Source organism: Phoxinus phoxinus, assembly GCF_949152265.1.
Source record: "Phoxinus phoxinus genome assembly, chromosome: 9".
Lineage (NCBI taxonomy): Eukaryota > Metazoa > Chordata > Actinopteri > Cypriniformes > Leuciscidae > Phoxinus > Phoxinus phoxinus.
The window spans coordinates 19,723,681-19,736,463 of record NC_136884.1 but is presented as its reverse complement, the minus strand read 5'-3'; the positions used below and the strand labels follow the sequence as shown (position 1 = coordinate 19,736,463).

Sequence of the window (12,783 nt, the reverse complement as noted above, 5' to 3'; positions counted from 1 at the left end):
ATCATTACTACAGTAATAATCATTAACGGGAATGACAAAAATAATTTACTTTCTTTAGTGTTTTTTTGTGAGATTTAACCTATAACTATCTGCAAGTGAATTTTATATTTTCTGAATATTTTCTTTCCTCAGGTGCTTTACCGAATAAAGGAGAAGGAATTCTTGGATCAGCAGCTTAAAGACCCATCCCCATCCACCCGGGACGTCCAGCTGGCACCCATCCCTGTTCATGGTGCTCAGCCTCCTTTGACCCTCAAGAACAGCATGGTCCAGGCCAACCAGACGTCCAAACCCAGTGCCACCCATTTTACCAGCAGTACAAGCCCCCCGTCCTGTAACATCAACATCAATCAAACTCTTTCCAGCGTGACGACGTCAGAGCCGCAGTGCCCACCCAGCCACTCCGTGGCTGAACTCAAACCCAGTGTGTCCTCCACACACTCACCCTTTAGGATGAAGCCTGTTGGCGGCCTGCAGGAGCGGTAAGACTTATTTTGTGCATGAAAGTGCATTAATAAAATCAAAAGTTATAATGTGCACCCTCATGTCGTTTCAAACCCACATGCTGTTATTTTTCTGTAAACACAAAAAGAAGAACTTCAGAAGAATTTGGGGAAAAAATGTCTTTCTTTTGTTGAGTTCTATTTTTCTAGTGTTTTACTAAATATAAAAGTTCAATGGCAACAATGTCTAATTACAAATGGCATACAAATAAAGCATTTATTCTTTTAGACAGTAAATTAATAGTGCAATGGGTATTATTCATGTGATGTGCCCCATGGTCTTGACATCTGGACTTTTTCTAATACTACGTTCACACTGTGGCCCAAATCTGATTGTTCTTTTGTGCATGCAGGTCAGTTCAGGACTTTAATTAGTTCACACTCAAATCTGATAGTGGCCACATTTAAAAGATAATGTGAACAGCCAAAAAAAAAAAAAAAAAAAAAACATCTGAGAAATAAATAAAGTAAAACATTCAAGTATTTATAGGTATTTATTCAGCTATATTCAACGATGTATCAACATTTAACTAAAACCAGAACGTAAAAATTAAAACCGCCCTTGTGAAAACCCAGTCTTTCGAAATATTAATCATTTTAAATATGAAATATGAATTATAACGAGTACACTGTTGAACTACTATTTTGTGAGATGATGCTTTAGTTAATCATTATCCATGTTATATACATGTTTTAGTGCTTGTTACGGAGTACACAACACGACTTAAACATGCTGACTCACACCTAACTTAGTTCAGATTAATTCCTGTAGATGTAACATGTTAAAATTGTGTATGTGTCTTATTCATTTCAAATGTATATGAGTGAGTACTAAATGAGTGAGTGAGCTAAATACTGTAAAGCACTTCATTTTACCACTGTGCAGCTCTCGCAGCTCAAGTACCCAACATTATGACTTTCTTTCTAGATTTTTCTTTCTTTATCGTAAAAAAACCCAACAAAAATTAAACAACCAAATAAACATCAAACTGTTAGTGCATTGTGCAATGTCTGAGGTGTTATTTTTCGTCATATTTTTGCCAACAATATGTTTTAATTTAAACCGTTTAATTGTCATGATAATTAACTTTTTAAATCTTGTCTTTATTATCGTTGACAAAATAAAACCTTTGTTACAACATTTTTGTTTGTTAATAATGTTGTTGACGCGATGCTCACAGTAAAGAGAGGACCACTTGTACTGTGATATTTGTAAAGGGTTAAACTGTATTATTAGAAAGCAACTGGAATCAACATCTAAGATAAGTGAACACTATTTCACTCCATATCTCTATGCATATTGCTTGGTCTGCTATTAATTCCTAAATGAGCAACCATAACAAGTTTTAAACTAAGCGTCATGTTTAACAGTCTTGCAGTGGTTAAAATCAACGTGATATCTATCATAGCTCTTTGGAGCAGCAGTCTATGTTTCCTGTCTATGTTTATCCATATGTGCGGATATATGGTAGTATAAGACCAAATTATATGTTATAAGACCAAATACGTTTTTTCCTCAAATATTATTTTTATGTCCCTCGCAGACGAGGATCTAATGTCTCTCTAGTGCTGGATATGAGTTCTTTGGGATCGGTGGAGCCTATAAGTTGTGGGGTCGTGACTCCACGAGAGCGCGTGACTCAGGAATACCTGCAGTCTGCCGGTCGAGTCCTCTCGCGGCAACAGCTTCGTGACATCACATTGAACACCCAGAGACTGCATGCGGAATTTGTCGTAAGTGACACACCAGTGCACCACTAATACATACTTTTAGCATTAATGGGGTTCAACTTGACTTTTATGTGTCATGGGAATTACACACAGTTGAGGTTCAGTTAAGGTGTGTTTCCTTGATGTTGGCACAGGGTTGCTCCACAAAAGATGACGACAAGGAAAATAGTGTACAAATAAGGTTATTTACTTTAATAAAACAAAGGTATAAATCCAAAAAGGTATAGTGTAACAGTGTGTCATATACACAAACAACGCCAGACAAACAACTGAGGCGATAGTAGCGGGAGAAACCAAGGTGGTGATGATGGTGGAAGGAGCCAGAAGCAAGAGGAGCGAGGTGGTGAACCAGAGCACAGCAAGGATGAAAGCCCACAGCGGAGTCGACGGAGGGAGGATCCATGGTGGAGACTTGGTCACAGTCACAGACTGGACCGGGCGACACCGGCCAGAGTGCCTGAGGAATAAAGGGAGGCCGATGACCAAGGCGGAGCTTGAGCGAAGGCGGAACCAGATGGAGCCGAAGGGGTGGAGAGACGTAGTGGATGGCTTTGAAAGCCAGATGTCACCCCAGGCAGGGTGACGTCTGACCAATCGGAGCCGGAGCGATGAGGGAGCCCGGTGGAGCCGTAAGGACGATGGTATCTGGTGGAGCAGAGGGAGGAATGTGCCAAAGTCGAGCCAACAGGTTGACGAACTGAAAAGAGTGACGAGATCAGCGGCTAGAGGCAAATCCAGGGGATACACTTGTCTGAGCGACATTGGAGACCGGAAGACCCACACAACTGAGTGGTGTTAGAAGAGGAGTCAAGGGGCTGTAGGAAACTAATGGAGGTGGGGCTGACAGACTGGCTGAATCATGAAGTGGAGGCGGGAGAGGGAGGCTGGGTGGGATCAGTGACAATGACACAGAATTATCTGGATCAGTTCGTCATCGAGCCCGCTTCAAAAGTGCATCTTTATGGTGTACTCGTCCCAACTAACCTGATGGCACAGTTCCAGTAAATCATCAGGTGGTTGAGGAGATTCCCCCTTCCATGTAAAGCGCTTTGAGTACCCAGAAAAAGCGCTATATAAATGTAACAAATTATTATCCATAAAATCCTCCAGTAGCCGTCCACCTTGAAATAAGGATTGGAGTTGCTCCTCTGGGTGGATGGTGTCTGCTGAATAACCCATCTTATTTTTTATTTTATTTTTTGCAGTCTGGTGTTCTGTCACGTAGTAGTTCTCAAAGGATGACGAATATCGAGTTCAAATAATAGTGATAACTTATAGCTTACTAGTGATAACCTAATAAAACAAAACAAAGGCAATAATCCAAGAAGGTGTAACGTAACATTGTGTCCTAAACACAAACAACACCAGACAAACAACTGAAAGAACTGAGAGGGGCTTAAATAGACAAGATAACAAACTTAATACAATAATGCTAACCAAGGTGACAAACTAGTGGTTGGAAACAGAGAACAAAGGGAAACTAACTAGATAACTAAAGCAGGCAAAATAGATATTGAATACAATATGAAACCAAAACTGAGCATAACTGTGACAGATGTATGATTTAATGGATGCTTTATGTTATATCTGAATGTAATATGCTGGAATCTATTGTAAGGCTGTACACTTTGAAAGTGCTTATCTAATGGTGTTGACTATTTCCATTGTACTCAGCGGACTGTGTAACTTTTTTATCCACAGGAAATTCCCATGAACTTTGTGGATCAGAAAGAACTGGATATCCCAAATCATGGATCAAAAAATAGATACAAGACCATTTTGCCAAGTTAGTATCTGAATTTCTACATTTTGTTATGTGAGTTGAGTTGAGTCATGCCATGATATTGGTATCAACTACTGAAATTTTGGTATAGTGGCAACACTAAATGTTTACAAAATGTCCCAACTTTTCTGGAAATAGGGTTGTACTACCATTATTTTGAAATCAGCATAGCATGCACTTTAATTTTCAATAAAACATAAAATGAGTGTTTGAAGTGAAACATTGATTCGTAGGGTTTTAGACTAGAGCTGGTGAACTATTTGCAGTATGTTAATAGTAGAACGGTGGCTTGTTAATGTCTCAGGGACCCCTCATGACTATGTGGACCCCTTTAAAGTTGGCTGCTTGTAGTTAGGTCAGAAAGAACACTTTATACATTTTCTATTTTTACATCACTAGGTATTTTTTATCCCAATACAATCTGTAAAAGGTACATATTTGAGAACAGCAGTAATGTAGTGCTATTTACTAAGGCAACATACATGGCCGTAGGCAGGGTTTTATAGGCCAGCAGCCATTTCACCCTGTAGCCCAAGACTGGTTGCCCACTGAAGCTAAGCAGGGCTGAGCCTGGTCAGTACCTGGATGGGAGACCTCCTGAGAAAACAAGGTTGCTTCTGGAAGAGATGTTAGTGAGGCCAGCAGGGGGTGCTCACCCTGTGGTCTGTGTGGGTCCTAAGAGCACTGTCCTTCGGATGAGACGTTAAACCGAAGTCCTGACTCTCTGTGGTCACTAAAAATACCAGGATTTCTTTCGAAAGAGTAGGGGCGTGACCCTGGCACCATGGCCAAATTTTCCCCTTGGCCTCTGTCCATCCTAATCATCCCCATATGCTAATTGGCCACCAGTAAGCAGGTGTGTGGTGGGCGTTCTGGTGCAATATGGCTGCTGTCACATCATGCAGGTGGATGCTGCACATTGGTGGTGGTTGAGCAGATTCCCTCCTTCCATATGTGAAGCGGTTTGAGGTCCCAGAAAAAGCGCTATATAAATGTAACAACTTATTATTATAATCACAGAGATCCCAAAGGTGTTCCCAAATTTGAGATACTTAGAGGGGTGGGGGGGGGAATGCTCCCTCGAGAACATTTTGACATTTTCACAACCTTGAAAAGGTTCCTGGAGATCTACCTATGGGCAGAGTTCAGATCCAACCCTGATCCAACACATAATTAAGTGTTTATCATATCATATCATAATTATTACCAAGTGTTCCTGCAGATCTTAATTAGCTGGTTCAGTTGTGTTTGATCAGGGTTGGAGCTGAATTTTGCAGCCAAGTTTTATTGAAAGTCCATTTACCCCTTTATTTATATCATATGTTTGCTTTATAAATGTAATCATCTTGTGCACTAGTGGGCCACAGTAGTATACTGGTGAATCAATTATAATGCAACAGAAATTTTCACAAAATTCATATTTAATTTCAGATCCACATTCCAGGGTTATTCTGAAGACTAAGAACTTGAACGACCCGCTCAGCAGTTACATTAACGCCAACTACATACGAGTAAGTTTTCAGTGACACATTCACAATTTTTTCAATAGCCTATGCCAAAGAGCCTCTTAATGTTCTTCTTGAGGTCACTTCACTTAAATCTACTACCATCAGAAATTGTAAAGTGAAACATTATAAACAAGAAAATTGTATTTGATGCCAAGGCATCAAAGAGTCTTGTTGCTCTAACTTGGCTCTGATGATGCTTTATACTTAGTTCACCTCCATTATGTCACTATATATGTTTAAGTTCAGCACTTTTTTTATCCAGGGCTATCTTGGAGATGAGAGGACCTTCATTGCCACTCAGGGTCCAATGATCAACACGGTGAATGACTTCTGGCAAATGGCCTGGCAAGAGGACTGCCCTGTCATTGTCATGATTACTAAATTGAAAGAGAAAAATGAAGTAATTTCAATTCAAAAGATTTATAATGCTCTTAGTATGACTAAATAAACTGTGCATGTGCAAAGAGTTTGTTTTACTGTTTCAGAAATGTGTTCTGTACTGGCCTGAGAAGAGGGGGATCTATGGGAAAGTGGAGGTCTTCGTTAATAATGTTAAGGAATGTGACCACTATATAATCCGCTCACTTATACTAAAGGTATTTGCATTATAAGTAAAAGTATAATCTAAAAGAAATACTATTGTCAGATACTCTAAACAAGGATCATACATTTTTATTCCCTCAGCATGGAGGCCAGAGTCGTAAAGTGCAGCACTACTGGTATACCTCATGGCCGGACCATAAGACCCCAGAGAGCGCTGGACCCCTGCTGCAGTTAGTTAATGATGTTGAGCAGGACAGGAGGGGCTTTACATCCTGTGGGCCGATTATTGTACACTGCAGGTACAGGATCTTATCAGCAAAACATGAAAAAGTGTCTACCGGTTGATGCACTACTGATTCACTGTATATCAAATATCATTCATGTGTTATTGTGGAAAACTACTTTTATACTACTATGATAAAACTACTATAATCCAGTGCTTGGTAAAAAAAAAGTAAAGTGCTTGAAAACCATTTAACTTACCTTTGCATTTTTGCAGTGCTGGAATTGGTCGGACAGGGTGTTTCATGGCTACAACAATTGGTTGTCGTCAGTTGGAGCTGGAGGGAGTTGTGGATGTGCTGGGAATTGTGTGCAAACTTAGGACAGACAGGTACAACTGTTTCACAAATAAAATGTGTGACTGTTTTGCAATTGAAATGTTAATGTGTTTGGTCTTGGCATACTAGATCTCCCATGCTGCTGATTATTTACATTTATGCATTTGGCAGACACTTTTATCCAAAGCGACTTCATTGCATTTCAAGTACACATTTACATTCTTATCAGTTCTTGCTTTCCCTGGGAATCGAACCCATGACCTTGGAGTTGCGAGCACCAACACTCTACTGTTTGAGCTACAGGAAAGCTGCTGCTGCAGAGCAAGTATGGACTTGCTACTGCTAATAGATACACAGACACACTGCTGTGAGCATGTGAAATGTGCTGCTGCTGTATAAATAGTAAGGGTGTCACGATTTCGATTTTAAATCGAAATCGATCGAAATTAAGTCACAATCTCGATCATCGAATTAAAAAATGGAATCGTCGATGCTGCCACGCCCCCATGTCACGTTCGGTCGGCTTCTCAAGCAGAAAAAAACGCGTGTTGAAATGCTGCGAGTCACGCACACACCGGACAAGAAGCGCCGCGTCTTTGACAACTCGAGGTATCGCACACACCGGTCGAGAAGCGCCGCGGCGCGTCTATGACAACTCGAGGTATCGTACACCGGACGCGCACTTTCATGTGGCCTGCAATATTATGTTTAAGGACATTATGGAATTATATCATGTCTATCTTATGAGGCTACTGTACAACGTTGCTTAGTCTGCACTTTATCTCAGAGAGCGTCCGTTAACTGAATGTATCCTGAAAATCCGATAACATCAGCCATTTTCATTCAACCAGCTGATTTCTGTAAATGTCAATGAATGTTAAACATGTATATTGCAGCAAAGTCATAACGACGATTTGAGACAAATAAATGTATATAAAATGTATTCATTTATAATAAATGTAGGCTAATATAAAACTATGTGAATGGCGCTCTCTGGTGCGGCAGGATTAATTTTGAACAAGGTCCTGAGCCGTTGCTGGCGCCGCGGACAGACGGCGAATGGCGCCGCCGGTGTGTGTGTGTGTGTGTGTGTTTGTGTGTGTACACTCAGAGAATAAAGTGTTATAATTTTAAAGACGTGGCTCTGCGCGACGCATAGATTTATCTGTTAAACTGTTTGTTTGTTTGTTTGTTTTGTTGTGAACTTGAATGTCATCTTCTGTGAAGAAGACTGCAGTTACAAAAGAGAAACTAGATGGCAGGTTATTTTGCTTAAGTTTCCAATTGACTGAAGATATAAGTATTGTTACATTATGTTCTTAATAAATGTTTAAAATTTGACAATGTAGTGTGGTACATTGCGAACAAAGGTCAGATATTATGCATAAAAGTTTGGTCCAAAAATGGCATAGCAACCTGTGCTTTAAAAAAAAAAAGAAGTAAAAACCGAGAATCGAATCGAACTGTGACCTTAGAATCGAAAATATAATCGAATCGAGGATTTGGAGAATCGTGACACCCCTAATAAATAGACATACATAAATCCCGTAGCAGATCTAGGCAGGTGGAGCTGGAGGAGGTGAAGGGTTAGAGAGAAAGCCTACAGGCTGGTATTTTGGTTGCACATTAAACTGTATCTTGCTTTTAAGTCCACGTAAACCGTCACATTATGGAAAGACTGAGAACATTACTTAACACATCCAATATTACTATAAATGCAGTATAATAAATGGTAAGAGCAAGAATTTCCAGTATTTTCACTGTGAATAGAGGGAAAACTGTCATGAACAACAAACGATCCGGTGGGCACCCGGGCGGAGGCGTTACCCTATGTAAGGCAGCGCAGACCTTCGATTCAATCTCCCAAGTTACCATTGAAACCACAAATCTCTGTGGCAGGATGGGCTCGGGAGAATGCAGGCTTTCAGATTGGTCAAAAACACGGGACAATGTGTCGGGTTTGGTGTTTTTGGAACCCGAACGATAGGAAATGGAAAAATCTAAATGACAGGAAAAAAAGAGCTCAACTGGCCTGCCTAGAGTTGCCTAGATCTGATGTACTCGAGGTTCTTATGATTGGTCTAGACGATGAAAGGTACCCCCGAACCTTCCAACCAATGATTCCACTCCTCCAAGGCGAGCTTGACTGCCAGCAACTCTCTATTACCAATGTCGTAATTGCGTTCGGTGGGTGATAAAATACGGATGCACCTGCCATTCACAGAAGAGTGCTTGGAGAGAACTGTGCCAACCCCCAAGCTCTGATGAGTTGACCTCCACCACAAACGAGATGGTCCTCATTGCAGATCCAGATCCAACTCCTCCCACCTTACATATACCTAAACCTACCCATCTACACCCCCTTATCCCTAAACCCACCCCTAAAACTACCAATCTCCACCCCTTAGATCTGGATCCAACTCCGCCCCCTGGATCTCATGTACTGCAGTGAGGTGCTACTGCCACAAACTGATGAGAGGAATCAGGGGCAACAAGAATAGAGCTGGAACAAGGCAGCTCTCGAGTTTGGAGAATGCGGTCTCAGCTGCGCTCGACCACCTGAACGTCGTGGTAGATGTCAAGGTGATCAGAGGGGCAGTTGACTGGCTGTAATTGCAAATAAAATGCTGGTAAAAATTGGCAAAGTCCAGATAAAAGCAATCTTCCACTAACCCCCTCCGCATTACGGAGGTCCAACTTTGTGAAAAAGGAAGCCCCTGCAATTTCTCGAAGGCCAAAGACATCAACGGGAAATTATCTGTATTATTTACCCTGATGCTGTTCAGTCCTCGATAATCAATACAAGGATTCAGGTAACCATAGAATAGAAGCAGCTCGAGACTTACTGAACACTTCCTTCAGGTCAAGTACTCACTGGGCACATTAGACAGGTCTGCATCTTCATCCTGCAACAAGACACAGAAGAACACGCAAACACCCAAGCAAGAAGCATGACAATATTCGCTCTATGACAAGACAGTATTCAGAATTTTATTTTTTAGGGTTATGTAACATGAGCCAGGGATGACCAAGGACAACTGAGAGAGAGTCTGTTAAAATAACATGAACTTCCTCATTGTGGTTGCCTGAGGTGATGAGACTCATCGGCTTAGTGGTATGAGTAATGGATTGGAGAGACTGACCCTTAAGGGTGCTAACGGAAGTGGAAGTGGCAGTAGAATGTCAACGCTTCTCAGTCAGTTCCGAAGCAGTTCTCTGTTCCTGACATCTGGGCTTTTTCTGAAAGACCATAATGTTGGTCTTTGTGAGGTTGACTGCCTGGGCCCAGTTCTAGCAGTAGTTCTCCAGCAGGTCCAGGTGCTGCTGTAGTCCCTGTGCAGTGGGAGACAGCAGCACCAGGTCGTCTGCATACAGCAAGAGCTTTTGTCTTGTAGAGTGAGTCCAGGGCCTTGAACAGCGTTGGACTCTTCTGGGTACAGAATTCTGTATGTTTGTTGCCAATTCATATTGCACATTTGTTGTTCGAATACATTGATTTTTTTAATGTCAAATCAAATGCTTTTTTGAAATCGACAAAGCATGCAAATATTCTTTCCGTTTTTGGTCTGTTTTACGTGTTTTACGATTAGGGCGTGTTAGGGTGTAAATTTGGTCAGTAGTTCTGTGATTTGGAATGAAGCCAATCTGACTAGGACTCAGGACATCTTTGTTTCTGTAAGATTACCACAAGATAGAATTTTTGAAAAACATACAATTATGTTTAATATCAAATCTTTGGTATCACTCTTTGGAAAAACAAATGCCATAAAAAAACGACCTTTTCTTGCAGTAGCAAAAACAAATATATGGCATTTATCAGTATAACAATGTACCTGACAAAACAAGATTTTCATAAAATTGAGACTCGCCTCTAATCGAGTGGTGTTTTTTTCCGCAGGGGTGGTATGATCCAGACTGAGGAACAATATGAATTTGTGCATCATGCCTTGAGTCTTTATGAAAGCCGCCTTCCTGCAGAGCCTGGACAATGAATTTTAACTCCTAGAGGAGCTTCAGTTTTCATACCAAGAGATCTGCTATTGCCATGAAATTTCTAAATCAAGAGAGAAGGGCCAGATCGTGTTTGTGAAGAAGGATTTTGTGCATGTCAAGGCAAGGGTTACACACACCTGATGTTGTCTGGAAGCCGGTGTTGTCGGCAAATGTATTAGTTGTCATAACTTTTCGATAGCCTCTGTCATGCTTTTCAAGGCTGTCAAATGTTTTTTGCCACTAGTGTTAAAGTGTATCAGTGTCATTGTACAAGATATTGTTCCACTAAATAATGCTTTTTTAAACACAATATACACAGCGTAAAGACTATATCAGTTTTCCTTAATTTTTTCCTGATCATAGGTTTTAAAACACCGTGGGCATTTTAAAATTACTTAATTGTCTTTATGCTGCAGAATAAATGAGGTATTATTGTTCTGTGTATGATCATGTCTCATCAGAATACATATTCATTTTTGTACCTATTTGTTAGTTTAGTTGAATTTTTTAATGAATTTGTTTATTGAGCATATTCTTATGATGATGCAGAACACAATTCTGAAATATTCTGACTGTTTCCTGTGTTGCTGCTGCTGAATATACAGCTGCGAGTTCAAAGTCTGAAATGAGGGAGATAGACTGGATGCCTCGACATTTGCGTTGTCATCGCTGTAATGCACACAACAACAGCAAAACAGTAAATGGCTTTTATGAGCGGGTTCTTTTAAATAACAAACAAATATGGAATTCATGATTTTTCGGTTTACAGACAATCTATCAATCGGTCTAGAGACTTACTTAATCTGTCACCGATCCTTGCGGAACCAAAATTATTAAGTGGATTCAAATGTAATATAAAAAAAATCCTTATTATTACGAAAAAATAATCATAATAAAAATAACAAAATGCATAAATATATAAAGAAATAACAAAAACAAAAGCAAATACTTTTGAGGTAATTATGTAATTATATAATGTAGCTAAAATATAGGAGATTGTATTTGTATCTAGTGGTAATATTATTCTAGTGTCTTATTAAATATTAATGTTTTAATATTTTCCCCCAAATGCATACATTTGTTGTGTATTTTAGGGTTCATGTATCCCGGGACCACATGGGTTTCGCTGCTAATACTGCAATTGTTTATGGCTTTAGAAATTAAATATGTTGTATGAGAGTGAATATTTCTAAGACATTTATTTTCTATTGTATTTATTATTATAAAAATTATTGTTATTATTACCTGATACTTTTATAAACTATGGTTATTGTCATTGTGCACTGTTACGCAATATATTTTCCACTATGTGGGCTTAATGTTAGGCAGTCAGTGACTTTTTCCTATTTATCCTTAATGATGATGAATGTGAATACTCTCAATAATAAACAATCCATCATAACCACAATTACGGTATTATAATCTGCACATATGGATGCCTCAGACAGTGAGGGTAGCAGTATAAGCAACCCAAACTGATGATCTGTGCTGTTTTTATATGATACTTGTGGTAGAATTAATTAGTCTCGTATAATGGGATGTATATTATAAATGCATAACTTGGTCCCGATAATCCTTTAGAAGTTATTTGTTAGTGCTATACTACTATACTTTTCACTTATAGTGTGTGTTTGGTCCTATAACAATGTTAAACCCTCACCTAAAGCCATAATATCTCATGTTTACATTTTTGGCACTGCAAGTTATGTTTTATATATGTTCAAATATGCTTATTCTGTTATTAAAACCTGTCATGTGAAGAAGTGTTTTTGTAAATAAATAAGTGAAACTGCCAAGTCAGAAAGCATACAGAAACTATGATTCTGACTTTATGGTCATTACTGCCAATAAATTTACCCTGATAATATCATGTCTGGAGTTTTTTTTCTTTTTTCTAAGTCTCTTTTTTCAATGTTCATTTCATTCCATTGTGTTCAGTTCATTTTCCTTAGCTGCCTAGGTTTTTAATGCTTTTATGAAGAAAAAGTTGATACTTTTGAGTGTGTAGCAGAAGAGAAGGCAATTATGAGGCTTGAAGCTTACGTGGCTATTTTGAACCAATAATCTGAACAAAAAGCAGTTGAAGTCTCTCCCCTGTGAAGGCCTCCTTCCCTTTACCTTTTACCTCTATACAGATAAAACGTTATCGGGATAATTAATTC

General features: G+C 39.5%; 1 protein-coding gene across 1 annotated transcript in view; it reads left to right on the top strand.

Annotated features, from left to right (window-relative positions):
- ptprr (protein tyrosine phosphatase receptor type R) overlaps nucleotides 1-12,484 on the top strand; it is a 38,123-nt gene extending 25,639 nt beyond the window's left edge. The window contains exons 5-13 of the mRNA XM_079623044.1: nucleotides 133-482; nucleotides 2,048-2,237; nucleotides 3,936-4,020; nucleotides 5,449-5,528; nucleotides 5,788-5,925; nucleotides 6,011-6,121; nucleotides 6,210-6,367; nucleotides 6,568-6,681; nucleotides 10,527-12,484. Coding sequence (XP_079479170.1) covers nucleotides 133-482; nucleotides 2,048-2,237; nucleotides 3,936-4,020; nucleotides 5,449-5,528; nucleotides 5,788-5,925; nucleotides 6,011-6,121; nucleotides 6,210-6,367; nucleotides 6,568-6,681; nucleotides 10,527-10,620 — 1,320 coding nt within the window. The 3' untranslated portion in view covers nucleotides 10,621-12,484. The remainder of the gene's footprint in view (nucleotides 1-132; nucleotides 483-2,047; nucleotides 2,238-3,935; nucleotides 4,021-5,448; nucleotides 5,529-5,787; nucleotides 5,926-6,010; nucleotides 6,122-6,209; nucleotides 6,368-6,567; nucleotides 6,682-10,526) is intronic.
- Nucleotides 12,485-12,783: the final 299 nt, after the last annotated feature.